This window comes from Vulpes lagopus, chromosome 2, assembly GCF_018345385.1.
Source record: "Vulpes lagopus strain Blue_001 chromosome 2, ASM1834538v1, whole genome shotgun sequence".
In the NCBI taxonomy this organism is placed as follows: domain Eukaryota; kingdom Metazoa; phylum Chordata; class Mammalia; order Carnivora; family Canidae; genus Vulpes; species Vulpes lagopus.
This window is the reverse complement of record NC_054825.1, coordinates 128,973,522-128,997,004: the sequence shown is the minus strand read 5'-3', so window position 1 is coordinate 128,997,004 and position 23,483 is coordinate 128,973,522. Positions and strand designations below refer to the sequence as shown.

At 42.7% G+C, this 23,483-nt stretch overlaps 1 protein-coding gene across 17 annotated transcripts in view; it reads left to right on the top strand.

Annotated features, from left to right (window-relative positions):
- LOC121484097 (aminopeptidase O (putative)) overlaps positions 1-23,483 on the top strand; it is a 337,984-nt gene that overhangs the window by 242,020 nt on the left and 72,481 nt on the right. For 15 of the 17 annotated variants that reach the window (XR_005985940.1, XR_005985938.1, XR_005985937.1 and 12 more), the window contains 2 exons: positions 19,707-19,769; positions 20,001-20,075. Coding sequence is in view for 9 of the 17 variants with exons in the window: in XM_041742812.1 (XP_041598746.1) it covers positions 19,707-19,769; positions 20,001-20,075 (138 nt within the window). In the remaining 8 variants the exon portion in view is untranslated. Of the gene's footprint in view, positions 1-19,706; positions 19,770-20,000; positions 20,076-20,564; positions 20,646-23,483 lie in introns of all 17 variants that reach the window. The other 2 variants (XR_005985941.1, XR_005985942.1) reach the window with 1 other exon arrangement.

The window sequence follows — 23,483 nt, the reverse complement described above, 5'->3', positions numbered from 1 at the left end:
TCCTAGGCATATGCTCAACCATAATTACCAATCTCTAAATGTTTGTGTCTTTGCCATGGGCCTTCCTCTGTGCATTCCCTTTCCTGTCTATTTAACCTGCTTTCCATTGTTGCTGTTTGTGTACATAGGCTTTCCCAGCCAGGGGAAATAGGGGCTCTGTCTGACTCATCCTTGTCTTAACCTGCTGTGATACGCATAGTAGGTGCTCAGGTCTCACTGTCCATTATGGCAACCACTGGACACACATAATTACTGAGCCCTTGAAAAATATCTAGTGCATTGAAGAGCTGAATTTTTAATCTAACTGAATCTAAGTTTAAGACCTAATAATTCAATTTTTGTTTGGAACAACTTTGGATATATGAATGAATCTACTATTTTTCACTGTAAATTTTATGAAATCTATATACAGACCAAGCATTTCTGGTTGAAATTTAGTACATGAGGTAGACAATGAAAATATATCAGATTTAGAAGATTTACTACAAAAAAAAGAACATAAAATATCTCTTCAATGGTTTTAAAATATTGGTTACATGTCAAAATGTTACTATTTTGGCTATATCATAACCCAATATATATATACACCCAATAAAATATATTATTAAAATTAATTTTAGCACTTGCATCTTACTTTTTAAGTGTGGCAACTAGGAAATTTTAAATGATAAATGAGGCTTTGCTTATATTCTTAGTGAACAGTGCCACTCTAAAACTGTTAGTTGAGGGCTGCGTGGGTGGGTCACTTATTGAGCACCTGCCTTTGGCTCAGGGCATGATCCCTGCATCCTGGGATCGAGTCCTACTTTGGGTAGGACTCCCCACAGCCTGCTTCTCCCTCTGCCTGTGTGCCTCTCTATATATATTTCTCATGAATAAATAAAATATTAAAAAAAAACAAAAAACAAAAAACTATTATCGAATTAAAATCTGAGTGCATGATGCCTTAAAATCCCCCACCAAATAAATGTAATTGAAATCATCTGTATTTCTGTCAAATGTATGGATAAAGATAGACCTTGGCCAGTCCATAGATGGCCTTCAATCTGCTGTGACAGCACAAATGATTATAATCCATGGATGGGAGTGCTTATTCACAGTGGGCATCCAGAAGGGCATGAACTAATTATCAGCCTTACTTCAGCTCTTAATTTCAACTCCCAGGCAACCTGTTTCCCGAGGTACTAACAAGTAGCATGCTGATGCCAGTGAACCTCACGGCCCTTCTGTGGCTCCATCTGCTCTGGGGGAAGTGCTCAGCAGATGTGAAATGGCAGAGTCATGGGCACCAGTGGCATTGATGAGGATAGAGAAGATGAGTAATAGCTGATCACATCAAGGGTCTCGGAAATAGGCAGGAAGCAGTTCAAGCTCCCAGACTGGCTCCTGCAGTTAGAACAGTGGTTATTGATATCTTGGAAAATGCCACTCCTTTTCAAGCAAACACCTGCAAGCGGCTGAAGGCGATGCAAACAAATGATGGAAAACTTAAGTCTTGTAGGGAAAATGCTGAGGCCACAGAATTGAAATTTGATAAGATGGGATGCTTTTAGCACCGAGAAAGCCAGTTGTTTATTAGGAGAATAACTTGTAAGTTTCTTTTTGCACAGTTTATGTAATCACATCAACATAACTTTAAGGCCCATTGGGGACCATCAGTCTCAGTGGTGTCTATAGGAATTCTGCATTTAGTGTTCATTCAAGAAAACTGAGACTGGTTATTTTGCAAAATCCAGGGAAATTATATTTTTCAAATTATATGTGCTGTGAAATCTTTGGTTCTTTTTTATTAGCAGTAGCAGTTGCTATAATGTGGTTTGCTTTTTAGACTCCTAATAATTTTGCTGTCATTTTTGTCCAGTGGTTCTGCTCACATTTTCTAAGTGACTAAACACCTTTTCAGGGGGCCTTAGAGATACGTTGACTAGATTCTCTGGTTTCAATTGGGGCAGGGCCCATAATGTCAGTGAATCACCACAGTTCATCGAAGAGCCTGGCCCTTCCCTCAAACCCCTCAAAGTGATACACTGCTCTGAAGTCACAGGAGACAGGGAAAGAGTTTATTAAGGTCCTTTCATCTGTAGCCTGATTTCTTTTATTTTTGGCATTTGTACCTTCATGTTAGCTCATACTTTGTCAACAAAATCCCACAGACCATGTGGGATTTTGCAACACACGTTTATGATCTCGGTTCTGAAGGCTAGAAGTCCAAGATCAAGGTATGGGCAAGGTGAGCTTCTCCTGAGGCCTCTCTGCTGGGCTCGCAGATAGCTGCCTTCTCACTATGTCCTCACATGGTCTCTCCCCTGTGTGCGTAGACATCTCTGTCCTAATCTTCTCTTCTAAGAACCCCAGTTAGATTAGATTGGAGCCCACTAATGTGATCTCATTTTACTTTAATCACCTTTTTAAAAGCCCTATCACCAGTACAATCACATTCTGAGTTATTAGGGGTTAGGACCTCAACATGTGAATTTTTGGGGAAAAATTCAGCCCATAACAATGTTTATTTCCAATACTTCCCTGATTAGTTCCACATTTCTTGTGAATCCATTCAAAATGGCCAATAAAAATCACTCAGGTCAACCTCATTATATTTTATTCCCCTATGGATGAAAGTTTTTGGGGTCTATTTTTTGGGGGGTCCCAAAAGGCATTCTGTCCTGTGGAATGAGAGAGGCAGAATGTGGAAAGGAAGGGTCTATTCTGGAGAGTACGAAGTGACTGAAGGTCTGTGCTGGGCATTGTGTATTATTGGGGGTATCTGATCTGACACTAAATGTACTGACCTCTTCAAAGCATAAGGTACCATGATGAAACAGGAGATGTTTTCCTTTAGTGCCCCAATGAAAGCTCTGTGCCCTTCCTTCCTTTTCTCTCTCTTTTAAAACCTAGTTTCCAAAAAAAAAAAAAAAAAAAAAAAAAAACCTAGTTTCCAGAAAGAATTTGAATCTCATTCACAATAGTCTAAGATGAGACTCCAAATGAATAATAAGGATTAAACGTGAATTGAAGATTTCCTTTGTAACTGTGTCAGAGCTAAGGCTTCCACAGAACTGCCAGGCATCCCAGACCAGATGGATGAGATTTGCAAGAGGAAGCTTCCAGGATCTGAAATCATACCTCCTCATCCAGCGCCTTCCCTCCCTGTCTCTTCCTTCTTCCCACGAACATAACTGGTACATCTATCCTTTATGAGGGACTGTGGATGACTCAAAGATGAGAGGACACAGGCTTTGCCCTCAAGATGCTTAATAAGTAGGGAAATAGATACACAAGTAACTGACCTAAGGCAGAAAGCAGCAACTTGTGAAAAATGAACTCAACTTTTAGCATTTGGAAGAAACAGGTCTTTTCTCACTGTGGAAGCAGGAAGGCTTGAAGTGCCATTTAAAACCAATCTCGAGGGATCCCTGGGTGGCGCAGCGGTTTGGCGCCTGCCTTTGGCCCGGGGCGCGATCCTGGAGGCCCGGGATCGAATCCCACGTCAGGCTCCCGGTGCATGGAGCCTGCTTCTCCCTCTGCCTGTGTCTCTGCCTCTCTCTCTCTCTCTCTCTGACTATCATGAATAAATAAATAAAATCTTTAAAAAAATAAAAAATAAAAAAAAAAAATAAAACCAATCTCGAAGGACATACAGGGGACAGGGCCATGTCAGGCAGGCCAAGAGCCAGAACCAGCATCTAATGGTGGAAAACTGAGTATGCACGTTTGAGCAGGAGTGGGTAGAATCAGATCTCAGTGATTGGGGCTGGGTGGGAGGGTAGTGGTGAGTGAGCCACACGCTTTTGTCATAAGCATGATTAAGTGGGTGTTGCCCCAGGGCCAGAGGAATGGAAGCAGCTTCCTGGTGGGAGAGCTGGGGGGAAGTGCCTTCCCAGCCAGCCTCACTATCACTCCCTGCTTCCTCCCCAGCCCCAGCCTCTGCCACACTCTAACCAAAGTCATCTGCCCCCTGATAATAGAAGGGCCAGTGCATCTTTTTTTTTTAAGTGATCAGGTGAATGCATGTGACCAATATTTGGAATAGTGATCTTTCCCCTTGGAAAAACAGGCTTGTTAGGAACAAGCCTATTGTTGCCTGCTTTGCATGGAGAGCAGGATCTGCAAAGGGCATTGATTAGTAAGGCAGGACACTGCCAGACCACGCAGGAACTTGGATGTGATGCTGGAGGATTCCCATAAGATCCAAGAGCCACAGAGGGCCACCAGGGGCCAAAAGGTTGCTAATACTTGAGTAGCAGTTAGATCCCTGGGCAGGTAGACCAGCAGCCTAGCCAGAAGGATGACTCTGGGATGAAAAGCCAAGCCTCTTCCCTCCATTTAGGTACTAAGGAGTCTCAGGGAGTAAAGAATGGTGAGATAGACTTTGGCCCTTTGGTTTTCAACTTTGAACTTTCAGGTCCAGGAGCTGTTCACTTACATGGATACATTTAAAAAGCATCATTAAGTATCTGGATGGCCGGTGGTGTCTTCCTCGAAAGCACATGCAATGGGCTGAGGAATATCTACAGGAGCCCCCTGAGAAATACGTAGGCAGCCATGTGAAACTAGCTGTAATACAATTCATGTAATACAGATGCCATGCCTGAATCCTGCTAAGTGATGAGGGATAACACCCAGGATATTGACCCAAACTGAGGCCTACATCCTTTAGGATCTCAGATTGGACACCTATTTTTACAGTGAGCTCAGAGGAGGTGTATGGGAATGGCTCTCTCAGGTGATAAAGAGCATATGGGAACTTGTTTCTTTAAAAATAAAAATTCTGAACCCACCAGGCCACAGGTCAGTGAGCTCATGTGTAAGGGAGCCAGTTTAATTGTCCTCAAGGTATAAAGTCTGGGGAGCCACATTTGGATACTTGGGAGGTCCCTGTTTTTCAGGTTCATACATGTTGTGCACCCACAAGAGAGATTCACTTAAGTAAGGACATTATAGCGATTGCCAAGAGTGATACCATTTAACAGGATCTTGTTGTAATGGTGCTTTATCTTTTTCATAGAGATTTTTGAATTTCTCAAAGAATTAGGACAAAGACTTACACGTCGATAGATAAACATCTGATTTTACTTTTTAAGAACTGCCCCATTCTCTATTTTTTTAGCCTGAAGACATATTCTGGTAGACTTTTCCTCAAAGGCAGATTCTTCTATACTTGCATGCAGTATGCATGTCCTATGCCTAGGGAAAGCCCTGAGACCCAGCAGTGCACTGAGTTGTGCACATAGGTGCACATACACACACACACACACACACACACACACAGGGCCGCTGGGCGCTTGGACATTGTACAGCATTGTTGCGTGTACGGATGTTCAGCTCTGCATCCCATGCCTCTGGGCAGCAGCTCTGACGGCGGCCCTTCACCATGCACCCAGGGACTTCCGCCAGCACCTGCCGCCAGAACACCTGCTGACAGGGAAAGCTATTAGGAACACTCGGCTGATTTTAGAACATGGGGCTTTTTTTTCCTTCTCTCTTGTGGAGAGCCATTATGTCGTACAAAATAGGTATATATTTACTATGTGCATGGTATATCATTCTTGGGTGTGGCCCCTATTGATTCATGGTTAAATATTAGTCTTTTCTGGTGTCTGCTTTAGAATCCTAGGCAGGAGCAAGTCTTGGTGAGGACTTCATTATCTCTCCCATGGGGGAGCTGCACCCTAGGGACTGGTGGCCTGATCTCCCCAAGCTGGTAGCTCCAGTTAGTGGCAGAGCCGAACCTTAGGATCTAGGAACCTCAGCCCTCTGTCCCTCCAGTTAAGGTGTTTTGTGTTTTTAGCAAAGTTGCTTTTAATCCAAATCGGCTTGAATCCATCCTTGCCTTCATTTTTACAAGACCTATGAAGAGATAATAAATGAATACAGCAGGGAGCTCTGAGCAGTGATGATTTTTAATGTAATTAATGACTGCTCTTTTTCCTGGATCTGTTCTTGACTATTCTTTAGTGGGAAAAATGTGCTTTGTGTATGCAGTACTATGAACCTCATTTTCCAGTGCCTTTCATAAATATGGGTCATGGTGTGTACATCCTTCCATGTGGCTATCTCTAAATGGTAGTAGCCCTGCTTATCTGAATATTTTGCATAGGAAATTCTGGGCTTTACTGCATTGAAGAGTTGGTATCTTTTTTGGTGTGAATGAATATGAGTGTATGCAGAGATAGTTGAGGTCTTTGCTTTTAGAAAGGCATAGCTATTCCTCCCTTGAGATGGAAATTAAATTAGATAATATCAGGTCACCAAAACAACAAATGAGAAAAAGCAATGGGTCGAACAAAGAAGTGTCTTTATGTACCTTCTAAAGCATTTTAGGGATGTATCCTTTATCTTATTTGCATTCAAAAGCCAATTCCAGCTAGAGTCCCTGGTTTTTGCCCTCATTTTCTCCTCTCCACTGACCCAAGGCAGGAGAGCTTCCAGGACACAGCCCAGAGGTGGCCCACCTGCAAGCGTATCACCAGCATGCACATTAGGATGACAGTCAGGAATTGTCAAACTGCTCAAATACATATGTGTGTTTAAAACAGGACAGTGTGCATGTCACATGCATATCTTTGTATGGCAGTTGTCTGTGATTTGTTGGTGCTTGGCAGTGGCTGTGTTCAGCTCATCCTTTGGCTTGAACCTTTACAAGCTTAGTGTTTCTACTTTTCTGATCCTGTCTGTTTACAACTGCCACTGCCATACCTAAGTAAGGTCCAGACAAAATTTTTTTAGAAGACTTTACTTATTTATTTGACAGAGAGAGAGAGAGAGAGAGAGAGAGAGCATAAGTGGGGGGAGCTGCAGGCAGAGGGAGAGGGAGAAGCAGACTACCTGCCAAGCAAGGAGCCGGTTGTGGGGCTGGATCCCAGGACGCTGGGATCATGACCAGAGCTGAAGACAGAAGCTTAATCTACTGAGCCATCCAGGTGTCCCCAGGTCCAGACAGTTTGATGCATAAAATGCAAGGCTGCATTGTTTTGAGGTTAAAGAGCAGGAGTGAGGTTGTGTGGAAAAGGAGAGTAAGTTGTGTTGTATCCAATCTGCTGTTTTCACGGAGGATGCTGTAGTGAAATTTTGTTCTGCAAACTTAATCCTATATTGGATGAAGGAGGCAACTGATACATTAGGTGTAGCCTTGGAAGCAGCCCTGTACCACTAAGCTGTGTGGCCTCAGGTGAGCTATTTACCTTCTCTCAACTCTCACTGCTTCTTTGAGGAGTAAGTGGGGGCTGGCCTGGGTGAAGGCCAGAGCCGCTTTTTTGCCTCATGTCACTACATGCCATACCCAGTACCTGCTGAAGTGTGAGCTCTAGGTGAGCCTGGTCTCTCTCTAAGAGGAGGAATGTCAGGATTTACTTTTCCTCCAAGTGTCTCCCTTTCCAACGTGGGAAACTGTTGAATTGCCCAGAGACTAGAAACTTTCCTCCTGAGAGGTGTTTTACAAAGGTAGCTGTCAAGAAACCTTGTCTGTGCATTTCTTTTCTTTTCAGCTGGAAAATGTCCATTTAAAAGATTATTGGGGGATCCCTGGGTGGCACAGCGGTTTGGCGCCTGCCTTTGGCCCAGGGCGCGATCCTGGAGACCCGGGATCAAATCCCACGTCGGGCTCCCGTGGAGCCTGCTTCTCCCTCTGCCTGTGTCTCTGCCTCTCTCTCTCTCTCTCTCTGTGTGACTATCATAAATAAATTTAAAAATATTAAAAAAATAAAAGATTATTGGGGGAAATCACAGGTAATAATCAATTTGCAAGGGCATTTAGGCTGGTTGATCATTGAAAAATAGCCATTTGCTTCTATTACAAACCTGTTTGACTAGCAGGAGATGAAAAAATTTTTGCTTGGATTGTCAACGTCTTAAAATGCCTGCAGATCAATAAAAGCTGCAGCAGGGGAGTTTGACTTTGGACAGTGACAACTATTATTTCTAGGCTATGTTTCGGCACATAAAAATAAGCACTCATTTATGTCTCTTGTCCAGATGACCTTGTGGAAAAAAATGTCTGGTGACTTCTAGGAAGAGAAGACATTGAGGCCAAATGCTCCAGAAGCAGCACCTCATTTTTTTATGCTGCTTTTATATTTCAATCTGTAGATTGTTTGCCACTTTAAAAAATAAAACCAAGCAGAGCTAGTAAATGAAATGTTTATGAGAAATTGCTACAGTGATCGCTGTAGAGCTTGTGGCTGAGAGTTGCCATGTTCCTTATACTGAGAAAGTAGAACCTATGTGGCGTTGAGGTATAACAAGAAATGATCAAACCCAGATGCTTTCCTAAAATTATATTTTCAGTGCATTTATGTGTTTGAGCATTAAGAAATGCTCAAATAGAAAGCAAAGCTAAAGTAGACTGCAGTATTTCTGCTATAAACTGACATGCTAAAAATATTTTCCTTTGTAGGCAAAGGGAATTTCAAAGCACATCGAGGGCTACATAGATCAGATGGTTTTTCTTAAAGAGCATTAAGGGCATCCTGGTTGTTATTAGCCTTGACCTTCCAATAGGACATTATTTATGCCCCAAAGCTCTACAATTCACTTTTTAATTTCAGCAACTTTATTGGCATGAAATGCATGGAAGGGAGGCCAGACTCAATACATCAGACTTGGGGGTAAGACCCCAGGGCAACAAGTGATCTTAGGATTGGATTGGAGAGAATGCCTTCACCCCCATGGCCCATTTCTATGGGGAGAGGTCGCTCTCCGCATCCGGCAGCTCCTCTGGCCTACCCTCCAGAGGCTTCATCTCCTCTTTTCTGTATGCTCTTCCTTTTTCTTCAGTTTTGCGTGCCGTCACTTCTCATATTCCATGTGGCCAACCAGAGCTACATTCTCTTTAAGATTCTTCTTGGTTATATTTATTGCCAGGTTGGCTTCTCTGGAGATCTCACTGAGTCTCTCCTCTTCAAATTGTGTTTCTCTGTCACTATCGTTGGTTTTGTAACTGAGGGATGTCTGCCTGGGTTTTGTGTAAATGCTTCTAGTGAATTAAACTGTAAGTGGGTAAATCCAAGAATATGTATCTGGGTAGCTCTGTTTAGAATTTTATTTGTGAATTTAATCCTTCTTTCTTCTTAATTATTATATTGGTTTTAACTGCCTGTAGCTACTATTAGGATTTTAGATGTTTTTGTGTCAAGCACCTGTCATGTTGGTACTTTAGAGAACGATGTAGAAATATCAAATTTCATTTTTGATATTCTTAGAATAACAGTGGGCTTATTGTTTTTGAATGGGATGGGACCAGAAACAGAATGATCTTTATAATAAGGCATATGAGAAAGAGAACTTGCTTCCTTGTGTCCACCAGTCCTTTGGAAAGAGACAGGCACTCATCTGTAGTAGCTCAACCTTGCTGTATCACTGTGGGTTCTGTCATTGGCATCACATCTATGTGACGGTCAGATGAGGCTTTTTATTATGATGTCACAATTCAGTTATTTGAGACCTTTGAAAATTGACTTAGGTTCAAAGTTCCACATAGGCTTTTGTTTCTGGGGGGGAAAGAGGAAGGGAATTAGCATCTGCTGGTCAACTTTGTGTTCTCTTGGTTTATGTGCCATCTCATTTCATCCCCCAGCACCACTCTGTGAGACAGATAGTGTAATCTCCCTTTTTATAGGCCCAGAAAGGTTCTGTGACATGCTCAAAGTTACACAGCTTCTAGCTGGTAAGGATGGAGGTTGCCTAGTTCTAAGTTCTGAACTGTGTATTTCTCATTACATATGGCTTTGTAAAGAGACTGTTAAACCACATTTCATAGGACAGCACTTAACAACAACAACAACAACAATGTATTTAATTGTACATTAGCATGATTTCCAATGCCCTTGAATCTCAGAGAGCAAGGCAGTGAGATAAGAAATGCTCAAATAGAAAGCAAAGCTAAAGTAGACTGCAGTATTTCTGTTATAAATTGAAATCCATAATTATAAAATGGAAATGGCTGGAAATTGTTTAGTTTAAGAGAGTCTAACATGCCTAATATTAATATGAATATAAATTCACTGGGTAGATTCAAAGTCTACATATTAGCTGTTTATGATGAGTCTAATAAAGCTTTAATGTTCTTTGTGGTTCTTTTTCATCTCTCATACTACTGAGCACAAAAGCCGTGTTGTATGCCGAATGGCTGGGTTTATCCCTAGTAGAGAGAAGTTATGTTTGGTATCTAAAGAACAATGAGAGTTTGCTGCTTGGCTGATCAATGCTGGATCAAGTTCACATTCCCTGGCTCCTACTCTCCCACCTACACACGCAGGGGGTGGAAGCAGAGCAAAAGGAGGGAGGACGGATCCTTTTTTCACAGAGAAAGAGATGTGAGCTTGGGCTTTCCTAATATGGACACAGCTGGGCCTGTGTAGCATTAAACATTGATTTAATCCACTGCTGGAGGAAACATCCTACAAAAAGTGAAGAGATTAGCAACCAATTAATTCCAGCCCTTCCCGTTGTTGTCCTGGAACACCTCTTATATGGAGCTAAATGTTTGGTGAACAAACATTCTGGAAATTAGCTCTTTCTCATATATTGTTTATATTTGGGACAGCCACCCCACTTCCCAGTTGTGATGGATTTTACTTTCCTTACTCTGTTTTCTTACTTCTGAATAGAGGGTTCTCTTGGGAGGCCAGATGACAGTCAAGCCAATCTGAGTGCCAATGTTTTTAAAAATAGACCTGCCAGAAAAAGAATTAGGTATGCTGGGGCCCCAGACTCACAAGGTACAGCTTCCTTCGAAGACACCAGGAAGCACGAGGCACTCCTTGTGCATATACTTACAGATACCCTACCCATTCGATCTTAGGGGATAACCAAAGGGACATGTTTGCTTTTCAAGCTACTGAAATGTTAACATAAATGTTTGTGCTTTTAAATAACTAATAACTAATATCTTTTGTAAGGCATTTTGCCAGAGTAGTTTTCCTATAGTATCAATGTAATTTCTAAATAAGGAAATCCATTTGATCAGAGCACGGTGCCCAACACCAAGATCACACGGTGCCCAACACCAAGATCAACCTGGGTTACTTCCTATGTGGAATAGTAGCTTTTGCACATAACAAAGGGTCTTTTCCATTGGTACACGGTGTCCCCTAATTGTGGCTGGCAGCCTTCCAATGCAAAATATTTGTTTCTAGGGAATAGATGGCAGTCATTGACATAATTAGAACATTGTTTACAGAAGATGAATGGGAATTCATCCCATATATACAGCTTTCTGGATTCCCCAAAAGACAAGGATCTATGCTTTTTTTACTCAAGATCCAGAACTATATTACCCATGAACCTGGAAAAAACTCTTAAGAAGTCAAATATCAATCCATTCTTGCCTCCCTTCTGGTTAGTGTTGAGATCTTCCACTTCTTTTTAGTTCTTTTGTGTGTGCATGTGTGTGCACGTATGTGGACTTAACTCATCTTGCCTGGAAGTTGGCCCTTAAGTGTAAGCTCTAGGCATTGCTACTCTGGGTCAGACCAGCAGCCCATCCTGCCCTGGATTGTGTCTGCTGCTTACCCAGAGACTTGTTGAAATAGAACTTAATAGATGGCTGTCCTCTGTGGTATTGACCTTGAAATTTAGATGTCTCCCACATATCTGGAATTTCTTAATAGTAACTTGTTAGAGATGGGTCGTCATTAAAATGATCTAAACCAGTGGTTCTTAGGCCTGGCAGCAGGTGAACTCACTGGGGGAGGAGGGAGTTTGGTGGGTGTGGGGAAGGCTTTAAAAAGGACTGAGTCAGGTTCCCACTCTCAGGATAGGAATGTCAGTGATCTGGAGCGCCACCTGGGTATTGGGATCTATAAACCCTCCTGGCGATTTTAATAAGCAGTCAGGGGACCCTCTGATCTAAAGCCTCCCCTACATAACTTTGTATTTCACCTGTGAAACTCTAAGGTCAGAGTGCCCATGAATGTTAAGCTCCTGAAAAGAACTGCAGTCATACAGGTGTTGGAGGGGGTGTATAATATCTGTCTTCTGAAATGGCTGTTGCAATAGACTTTTATGGTATGGGATAATATTTTATGGGCTATGTTTTGATCTGAGGTTGGTCTGATCCACATAATAAGCAACTATTTTAAAGTGAAACAGTCATGCTAGATATCTTCTAAGCTCTCATGCTGGAGGAGAAAGAGTACTACATTTCCAGCCAAGAGATCTAAGGGCCACCCAGTATAGGTACTAAAGATACAAAAATTTGGGGCACCTGGCTGACTCAGTTGGTAGAGTGTGCAACTTTTAATCTTGGGGCTGTGAGTTTGAGCCACATGTTGGGTGTAGAGATTGCTTAAAAATCAAATCTTAAAAAAAAAAAAAAAGAAAATTCCATGAGACTCTGTTTCTTCATCCTGAAATTGGGGTTGTGAGAGAAACAAACCATGCAGTCTGCATGTGAAAGCACTTGGCAAAACATTCAGTCCTTACAAAATTGGCCACTCTGGTTCTTTCACTAGTTTGGAGGTTCCATGGTCTCTGATAGATGGAGCAGTTCGGTACTGTTTGTGTTTAAGGTCACTTCCATCCAGCTTCTAGTGACATTGTGTTGCTTCTTAGCTCATCATCTAAAATTTGATAGGTAACAACTGCCTCCCTTTGTAAGCACATGGCATGTGTTCCTTGATCTTCACAACTAAGAAAGGAGGCTTAGGGAAGTCATGCAACTCCTACCTGGCAGTCTGGATTCAAACCCAGTGGGCTGCCTTCGTGCCTTATCCTCTGCCAGGTTCCTGCCTGGTCCCACGAGTGTCCTGGGGACAGGGCTGGTGCCTTATTCATATCTGTGTTCACAAAATCTAGTGCTTGGTTTTGCAGGGGCTCTCAGTACGTTTGTTAAGTGACTTATCTGTCTGTATATCCAGTTTACATTCTTCTTCCCAAGGTCAGAGACTATTTCCTCTGGTCTTGATATCAAAAGATGTAAAATTCTTGGTCAGTTAACATTTTCATAGGTGTTCAGTGCCATGTTTGTATAATATTATGTTTACTTCTGTGGGTTTTTTTTAACAGTTCTTTTCCTTGAATTTTATAGAATATAATTATATGACTTTACCTTCTGTGCTTCACTTCTGAGTGTTTTTAATGAAGAGAAATATTAGAGCCATAATGTTTTACCAGAGACCCTCCTCTCCCACAAAAAGAAAAAGAAAATTAAAGAAAGAAAGAATAAACCCAGAATATTTTATTTATTCATACTCCTCCTTGCCCAAAATGGAGTTAAGACAGCTTCCAAAGCAAAATACAGCATGGTAAAAATAAATTAAAATGTAAAAAAATGAAGCAATGTGAAAATAATAGTAGGAAAATAAAATGGGGCCAGGAATTAAATTAGCATACAATATGCACCCTCTGAAGTTCCTATGCTTAGTTTAATACAGGGGCACAGAATTTTTTTAGAAGAGGGAAAAGGGATTAATTTGCAGTGTTCATGAAGTAAAACAAAACAGGTGCTTGACTGCAGCTATTCCTGACGTTGATATCAGGGAGAAGCTTTTCCTGTGGGTCCTCTCAGAAAATTACTATTTAATGTAATAAACAATTCTCTGAAACTGTCCTTATGGTAAACATTGGGATGGGTTTTATGGGACTGTTTCTTATAATGCACCTCAATAAAGGTTGATGGCTTCTTACCAGAACATAATGCGATAAAAGGAATTTCACAGAGCACCAGTAAGACATAGTCGTGTGGTGGTCTGCTCTAATCCAAGGGGATCTTAGAGCATCTAGGGCAGGGGTTTGGGCAATCAGAAAAATCTGTGAACCTCCTGACAGCTGATGTGTATGAGGGAAGGGAGTAGGGGACGGTGCATGATTGTAGATGTATTGTTTTCTTGGGAGCCAAGCGCTGATAGCTAATGCCTCATCAGATTCTCAGAGGGGATCTAGAAATGGAAGAACTGGCCATGTTCCCTCAGGCAAGCTCTGTAAAAGTTCCTGAATAACAGTGAGTTCAGGGTTATGATGACTGAGAAGAAGAGGTCCTCTTAGCCAATTCACTGCAGAACAAATGTGGGAAGCATTTCCTTTTTTGAAAACCATGCTTTATAAGGATTGCACTAAGAGGTCCATTTAGCGGGGCCAGAATCCTCTTGAGAAAGAAGAATTAGGCATTCATTCTAACACAGACACAAAATGGGCAATAATAGAAATTATGATTTTTCTAAAATCAAAGGTATGATAAAGGATTGTTATATCTAAAATGGTAGAGCAAAATTTGAGACATTTGAGAACTTCGACCCTAATCAGGATTACTTCCTTGTTATTATTTGCAACTTAAATGAACCTTGATTTTATTTCCAGTTTTGTGTAGGTGCTTACTTTTTCATTTACCCTCAATATATGTTGGCTATAGAGCCCTTCTGAAACAAACGAGAGCTTCAGGACCTTTCTACATTGTTTGATATTAAAAGGTCTTCTGACTTTATAAAGCAAATAGTTTTTCCTCTCCTGTGCCCAAGGGAGTGTAATTTGCCATCTGAGGCTGTTTGGACTAATTAAAGGGCTCCCCTTGTCTGCTCTTTCAGCCTACTAGGTGACTAGGAAAGATGTGCTTCTGCCTCTCATTCCTTTGGATTGTAGCTCATCATGAAACAGAAGCACACATCCATATTAACAATATGAAATTGATATCACTACCATATTCCAGTGAAAGGAACCATTTCTTCCTGACGATATCAAAGAAGAAGGAGAAGGAGGTAGAGAGAGGAGGAGAAGGAGAAAGAGAAAACAGAAAAAGGTTTTCTCTCTAAAAGTAATCTCCAGCCACAAGATTAAGTAATGCTTTTATTCAAGCAATGGCATTTTCCTCAGCCTCTGAAATTATCTTCAACAATTACAAACCGCATTGACAAGAAAGTTTCTTAAAACAACTTCCTTTCAAAACTTGCATCTCTACTAGATGAAACATTTTTTAAAACATAATTAAATAGAAAACATCTGTTTTTAAAAGATAGCTTTAAAGTGCTTTCACCACTTTCTTAAAGATAGTTATTAGAGTATCCATCCCTGACTACAAAATTCCATTTATTGATTGATTGATTGATTGAGAGTGCGTATGTGTACTGGGGACAGGGGAGGGTGGTGTGGGGGTAGGGGAGAGAAAGAAATTGAAACTCTCAAGTAGACTTCAAGCCCAGCACAGAGCCCAATGCAGGGCTGGATCTCACGACCCTGAGATCTTGACCTGAGTCAAAATCAAGAGTCAGATGCTTAACTGATTTGGCCCCCCCAGGCGCCCCCAGAACTCCAATTTTTATTTTTTATTATTTTTTTTAAATTTTTATTTATTTATGAGAGAGAGAGAGAGAGAGAGAGAGAGAGAGGCAGAGACACAGGCAGAGGGAGAAGCAGGCTCCATGCACCGGGAGCCCGACGTGGGATTCGATCCCGGGTCTCCAGGATCGCACCCTGGGCCAAAGGCAGGCACCAAACCGCTGCGCCACCCAGGGATCCCCAGAACTCCAATTTTTAAAAAGTACTCTTCCTCCAGTTTCTCCACACCATAAGTTTATTGAGGCCAGCCCATGAAGAAAGGGAGATTTAGGTAGTAGGTACAAGGAGAAATGTATTGAAGTTATATTGAACGCAACAAAAAAGAATTAATAGTTTTCCAATAAAAGGGATGTCTGGGTGGCTTGGTTGGTTAAGTGTCTGCCTTGGCACAGGTCATGATCCTGGTGTCCTAGGATAGAGCCCTATGTCAGGCTCCCTGCCAAGCAGGGAGCCTGCTTCTCCCTCTGCCACTCCCCCTGCTTGTGCTCTCTCTCTCTCAAATAAATAAATCTTTTAAAAAATGTATTTTTCCAATAGTTTTGAAATGTATTACTATTTCATTATAGATTTTTAAAAAATATTTTATTTATTTATTCATGAGAGACACAGAGAGAGAGACAGAGACATAGGCCCAGGTAGGCTTCCTGTGGGGAGCCCAATGTGGAACACGACCCCAGGACCCTGGGATCATGCCCTGAGCCAAAGGCAGATGCCACTGAGCCACCCAGGTGGCCCTCATTATACATTAAATTCAGCTCCTAGCACCATTTTGGAATATAATTTTCATGATTAATATAAGAGAGAATTAAGAATCTTTATTTCTCATTTCTATTTTTATTTTTACTTTTTTAAAGGATTTTGTTTATTTATTTATTTGACACAGAGAGAGAGAGCACAACCAGACGGAGAGGGAGAAGCAGGGTCCCTACTGAGCAGGGAGCCCAAGAGGTATCTTGATCCCAGGACCTGAGATGATGACTTGAGCAGAAGGCAGTTGCTTAACTGAGCCACCCAGATGTCCCTATTTTTACTTTTCTTTAAAAGGCTATTTTACAAGTACCCTGGCATTATAACTGATGTCCAGTTGTCTCTTTCTTTAAAAAATGCACAATTTTGTGCTCTTTACAAAATAAAGTATTTTAATGGGGAAACAAACCAGAGTCAATTAGAAAGATCTTCATCTTGAGATTCTCCCCCTTGAAAGTTCATACGTTATTCAGTCATTTATTCCTATATCCTCCCTTCACTTACTTAACAGATTTATTTAGCATCTACTATATGCCAGCAGTATTTTAACTGACTGGACAAAAATCAAGAACAAACGAGACAGGATCCAAAAGAGATAGGATCTCTGTCTTCCTGGACTTTAAAGTCCAGCTGGGGAGACAGACATTCAACAAATTAATTTTAAAAATAGCTATAATAGAACTGTACAACACAGAATGAACCCTATTGTAAACCATGGGCTTTATTTAATAATGATGTATCAAATATTGGTTCATGAATTATAACAAACACACCACACAAAAGGAACATGTTAGTAATAGAGGCAACTGTGTGTTATGTTGGCATACAGGAAATCTGTGCTTTCTACATACATTTCTGTTATCTGCTCTAAAAAATAAAGTCTCTTAATAAGTTTTTTAATAGCTCTAAAAGATAAGCAATTTAAAAGAAATAAATAGGATGCTATTAGAAGGAATAGTCGGGGGGAGGGTGACATAATTTGGAGTGAAGAGTAAGGAAAGACATTTCTGGAGTAAGGCCACAACTAGAGAATAAGTAGGAGCCAGCCAGGCAGAGAAGAGAAAGAAGTGTATTCTTGATAAATCAAAGTGGAATCACTTGAACTACCTTTGGAAATATTCTGGCTTCTCAGTGGAGGATGAATTGTGGGAGTGTACATGAGGGTGCAAGAGTACAAAGGAGATGAGTTAGAAGTAACTTAGAATGGACCATAGTTTTTGTTACCTACTCAAAGTATTAGTAGAGCAGAGTGACAGTAGGATTCTTTCCTTTGCTCAGCTCATGTCAGAAACCATTAGGTTCTCCATGAACTGCAGACTAGGAAGAAAGGAGACTGTCATTGGCAGTAAGAGAGGGTTCCCAGGTCTCAATTCCTAAGATCTTTCCAGTGGGCCACTGGGATTTTTACAATGAGGAACAATGTGTGTGTGTGGCCGGGTGGGGGTGTGGGGGGGTGTTTGAGACTACAGTCAGCTGAGAATTACAAGGGAAAACAAGCCTTCAAGTAGTACTATCCACGTGTAATAGAAGATTTTCATAGAAGTCTGTATATGATTTAATTTTCAGTAGTTTTTTATTCCACACTACTGGATTGTTGGATTTTATTTTTTGTTTAAGGTTACATGTTAAAAATTGTTGATAAGTCAACAAAAAGGATACTTAAAGAAGGTCTATTTAGGCAGGGTGCTGTTTTAGTCTGTCAATATTGAAAGTTTTTTAAAAAAAATATTGAAAGTTTTTTTTGTCAGACTTCTTACGGGTGAGTTCCTAAGGAAAAAAATTCTAGTGAGTAAAGGGAAATGTCTATAAGAGATAGATTTCTATTGATTCTAGAACTGTTATTAGTAGTATGGAAGGTCAAATAGTTCCAGGTTTTATTTCCTTTTTTAAAATTTTTTATTTTTTTAAGATTTTCTTTATTTATTCATGAGAGACAGAGAGAGAGAGGCAGAGACACAGGCAGAGGGACAAGCAGACTCCATGCAGGGAGCCCGATGTGGGACTCGATCCCAGGTTTCCAAGATCAGGCCCTGGGCTGAAGGCCTTGCTAAACCGCTGAGCCATCTGGGCTGCCCCACCAGGATTTATTTCTATTTAAAAGTAAGCAACTCTGCCATTAAATAATCCGCTTCATCATTTGTAACTGTAACCTGCCTTTGTGTATGTGCACTGGAGATTTGCAAGCCTTAACTATTTTTATGCATTTGTTTTACAGTAGAAAAAATGTATGTTAGTTGTACATTATATATAAGAAGATTCCATACCACTTCGAAAAATCTTCAGCAAATGAGCATGCATTTCATAGCACTTAGCTAATCATGATACAAAATGGCTAATATGCCTATCTAACTCTATAGGGTTACTTTTTTTTTTTTTCTTTTTGGATTCCTGGAAACAAAAACACTTAAGAATCCCCCATTTGAGCAGACCTGTTGTTTATTTTAGAACGTATAAGTACATCATCAATGTGATTTTAAGTAGTTCAGTTATTAATATGGGATGAAGGGATAAAATAAAGTTTTCTACTCTGATGTCTCCATTAAGAAGCTCCTCTTTGTGTAAAATACTCCGTGGCAAAGTTGCTTCTATTTAAAGTAGTGAGTTTGATCTTGGCTTTGATCTAAAGCTTTTGATCTTGAAAGAAGGATGGAGTAGCAATAAAGAGAGGGCAAGACAGATTTTCTTTAAAGAAATGCGATAAAGTTAAAGGGATGGTCAAGATCAACAAACACGAGTGCGACCCGACTCCTCTCCCCAAGCGCTCACCCCCATTCAGGTTCAGCCAACTTGTGATACGGATGGGAAGAAAGCCTTCTGGGTTTCGGCGGAAAAATCTGGAGCATCGCAGACTTTTAGAAACTAAGAGGAAACTATCTCCCCAATTATGAAGACCGAGCGTCTCCCCTTAAACTCTCCCCGGCCGCCGTGGGGGTCCGCGGTCCGGGCGCGGGCGGCGCCGACTGCGCTCAGCAGGAGCGCTCGGGCTCCCTGGAAGCGCGGGCCGCGCGCGGGGCTCGCCTTTGATGCGCCCGCGGGCCGTGTCTCCCCCGGGAGGTCACCTGCCACCGCCGGGAGTCCGGAGGGGCCACTGGAAGACGTCTACTTAGTGGCGTCTAACGAATTCTCCGAGACAGAGTCCACTAGGAAAGTTCCTCCCGCTCCGCAGAGGCCACCTGGACATCTGGGTGTCTGGACCCAGGAGCGTATTCCGCTGGCCGCGGGGGCGGGGGGGCGGCTTCTCGAGCTAAGGAGCCCTTTGGCTTCGCGCCGCGGCCGAGACGCCCTTTCGTGGTCCCCCGGGGCCGGGGGTGGGGGCTGGAAAGGTAAGGCGTGCGGGCGCGGGCGGGACGCGGAGATAGGGAGCAAGACGGTCCGCAGCGAGAACAATAAAGTCGCCGGCGCTGGCGCTGGCGGGGCGGGGGTGACCTGCGGGGCGGCCCGGGCAGCCGCTGTACCTTTAAGGCAGGCCCCGCCCCCAGGCGCCCGCCCCGCCCCCGCCGTCCCGGCCCCGCAGCCCGCCCCGGCTCCGCGCTGCGCCCGAGGTGTCGCGGGCCCGCGGTTCTCCGGCCGGGCGGGCGCGGGGCGCTGGGGCGGCTCACGCTCGTACCCCCGCCTGCCGCGGCCGAGATGGCGGGGCGCGGAGGGGAGGCCGGGGAGGCTCCGGGTAAACTTGACTCTTTCCCCTTCCCCCGCAGCCGCTGCAGACGGAGCGCCAGGCCAGGGCGGAGTGCGGGCTCGCGCGGCGAGTGGGCGCCGAGGTGAGTGCGGGGGGCGCTCGCTGCCCTCTCTGCCCTCCCGGGGGCGCCGCGGCGGGCCCGAGGGCCCCGGACGGGGGCGCGGGGGCGGCCGGGCGGAGGTCGCGGCCGCGGCGCCGGCAGGTCCCTGCGGCCCGTCCCCCGTCCCCAGGTGAGGCCCGGCGGCCCTGCTCCCGCGGAGGGGGCCTCACCACGCGCGTGGTGTTGAAGGGCTCTGTGCTTTCTGAACTTCAGGTCCACAAATGGATTCGAGTGAGCCGGAGACCCCAAAAACGGAAACGAAGGGAGACTGAAGAAGTGTTTGAAAAGGTAGGGTTCCCGAAGGAGAGCGCGGGGTGGGGTTCTTGAGAAACCTGCCCCCAGGGCCTGATCGCAACAATAGAGTAGCGTTCTTTAAGTTTTAGTGAAATGTACAGTAAACCGAAAATTAATGTGCATGGTTATGCAGACTGTTGGTTGGTAATCATGGACACACTGTGAGAACGGCTTCGGATGGAGGTAGGTTCCATGCCTATTAAATAGAGCAATAGAACACAAGCGGACCCGTTAGTAGTTACTATGGCAGCTGTGCAGGTACCTCTAAAAATGGGGGGAGTGTATCCAACAAATTGTTCACAATATCGGGTTTCTCTGGTTATGATAGGTACAGCAGCACACTCATTTAGCCTTTAGACTTTAAATTAGCGTCATCTTAAAAATGGAGGCAGAAGACGAAATAAGTGGATTTTATTTACTGGAAACCAAACGAGAAATTTGTGTTTCTAAATTTAGAATGTTACTCTGTATGTTACTTTGCAGAGGTTTGGACTACCTATTTCCTCCTGAGGTTGTGTTACATTAAAACTTGATTTGTCATTGTAATGAATATTATGAAATAAGGTAAGTAGTCTGATGTTTCCTAAGTGACTTTTATTGGAAACTCATAAAAGTGAATAATGTTTTTTTACAAATGTTACAGCAGATACGATTTTTGTTGCATTTACTTAATTACTGTACTGTTTTTTGATTCTTGATAGCACCACGGGATTAAAATAGATGTGTGTTGTTTTTCTGCTGCTAGAATGTATGATGAATCACTCCTGATTCTGAAGCCAAATTCTTGTTGATAGCATTGCTGCCAACTTCTGTGATGTGTTGCCTTAGTATGGGCATTGCAGCGTCCGAGAATGTGCACAAAGCACATCATAATGAAGGTGATTCCAGAGTTTCAGAGTGCATGTAAGGATACCAAGGACAGCTAAGAGAATTGGGAAAAGAACTGGCCTGGCATCCTGGTCATTTGTAGGGAGACATTCAGTACATGAAAAGTAGTACCCCAGTCCTTACCTTTTTAAACAGAATCATATCTATCACTGTAGTTAAACAGTAATAGAAAAAGGTTCCATTTTGAATAGACTTGAGTTTTCTGGCCATACCTCGGCATAGTATGGTAGGTTGTGTTTGTTTAACTTTCATGCTCTAGGTGGTTTAAAAAATGTCTGTGAGGTGATGAATATTCAGATCATAAAGTGTCCAAAGAAGGAAAAAGTTTTATGGCTTGGTTGGTATTTCAAAAAAATATTTTCTGGCTGTTATTTTTTTTTTAAGCTAAAGAGATTACCCAAGTGCATTCAGTATGTCATGTGTGAATGGAGGGAAGCCGTTACCTTTGTGGATTATTAGGTACCGTGACTCCCCAAAATCTGAACCTGAGGTAACCACATGTGTGACGCCCATGATCTGACTGACCCTTGCCTTCTGAGAATGAGATAGGGGGACTGACGATTTCACCTTCCAAGAAAATGGGATTCTTTGCTGAGCCTTTCTTCTCGATAGGGGCTGTTAGAGTTCATGAGCCGGGCGCATGTTTGACTTTTCTTCTTAGAAGATGTGGGCAGTAGTTTTAAAGAGGATACAAAAATAAAGTAGGTTGGAAGCAACAAGCCAAACTTCCTTTCAAGGAGTGAAGCTTAAAGCTGACTAGCTTTGAGGGAGGAGGTAGAGAGGGCCAGAAGATGGGATATTTCAGAGTTGGATCAGAGCATATTAATTACCAGGGAGTTCGGTCTTTCGGCTCTGCACAGCAGCCAGGCCCTTTGCTCACTGTTTGCCTCTGTTACACCCAGGAGAGGGTTTGGAGCTTGCTGAGGCGCAAAGCATGCGGTATTTCCAAGGGTGAGGTGAAAGGGAGTGTGATCAGTGGCCAAGGGCTTCAGAGCAAGTTCTGAAAGGGATGGAAGCCACCCTGCAGCCGGTAGCTGAGGTGCCATCCCCGATTGCCTGGACGTTCTGAAATACAGATCGAATTATGTGTGGTAATGAATATTTAAACTGAGGTCATGTGTTAACCTTTTGCTAGTATTTGAACCTGTTATTAGTAGGAATCTCAGTAGGTAACTGGCTGTTGAGTTTCATAAGGGTTTTTAAATGTCTGCCATGCCACAAGTAGAAACAGATGAGCCAGTTTCTCCTTGTTAGTGCATCTGCTTTTTTCCAACGTTGAAATAAAACTATGGTATTTTGAGCTTTTATTCATTTTATATTACTGTAAAATAAATAGTCATTTCTGGTAGGCATAGTTTTAAGTCTGCCTATTGCCTTTATTTGCAGACTTTGTTTGCTTTGCCCCACTCCTCTGGTTCGCTGCCGTCCCTCCACTCACCCTCCTCAGTTTCTGTTTACGTCTTTGAGGCTCATGCAGGATTCAGCCCAGATGACTGAACTTGGTTAACTAGTCTGTGTTTAACGGTGGGAGGGTCGGAACGTTTTTTCCTCCAGTATTTACTGACTTGTGGAGAGCAGAGAGTCTTCTGACCTGCTGAAGGAAGGAAAACAGAGCAGGGGTGCAAGGCCAGAGCCTGGGAGTGGGCCGTGGGTGAGGAATTACAGTAGCGAATGTGATCTTCCAGGAGATACTTACTTTCTCCCTTAAAGAAAATTAGGAAGGTGCTAAGAAGGTGCTAAGTGGGCGGCACAGCCTGATCTATGAATTGAGTTTTTCAGTGAAGTCGGAAGGGGAAGCAAAACAAACTTACCTTGTTCTCAGCTGTGGGTTAAAATAACGAATAATGAAATAAACTGGGGTGAGTGAGAGGTACCACCGGACCAAGTGATTTAAAATGTTCCCCTGGCCTTTCCTGGCTCTTCTGCTTACCGTGCAAGTCATTTCCTTGCACCCACCCACCCACCCACCAGGTAGCTGTGCTGTCTTACAGGTTTTTAGTTTTCTTCCTGAAGCTGCATTGGTCTGGCTGACACATCTTTTGTCTTCTCTGACATTTACTTTTCATTTTATTTTCTCTTCATATCTGAGCCCTTTCCACTGGGGCAACCCGGTTCTTCATACTCGTTTTTGTTTCCTGCATTTTATTTTATTTTATTTATTTATTTATTTATTTATTTATTTATTTATATTTATTTTTATTGATTTATGATAGTCACACAGAGGGGCAGAGACACAGGCAGAGGGAGAAGCAGGCTCCATGCAGGGAGCCCGACGTGGGACTTGATCCCAGGTCTCCAGGATCAGGCCCTGGGCTGAAGACAGTGCTAAACTGCTGAGCCACGGGGCTGACCTATAATGTGTATTTTTAAAAATAACATTAATAGATGTTGCCAAATGGCTGTTGGTTTTGGAAGAGGAACATATTTTTTTCGCTTTTATCTTAACTGATTCAAAGATAAATGCAAGTTATCTATCACATTCAAAGACTAAGGAACAATATAATTTTTCTATAA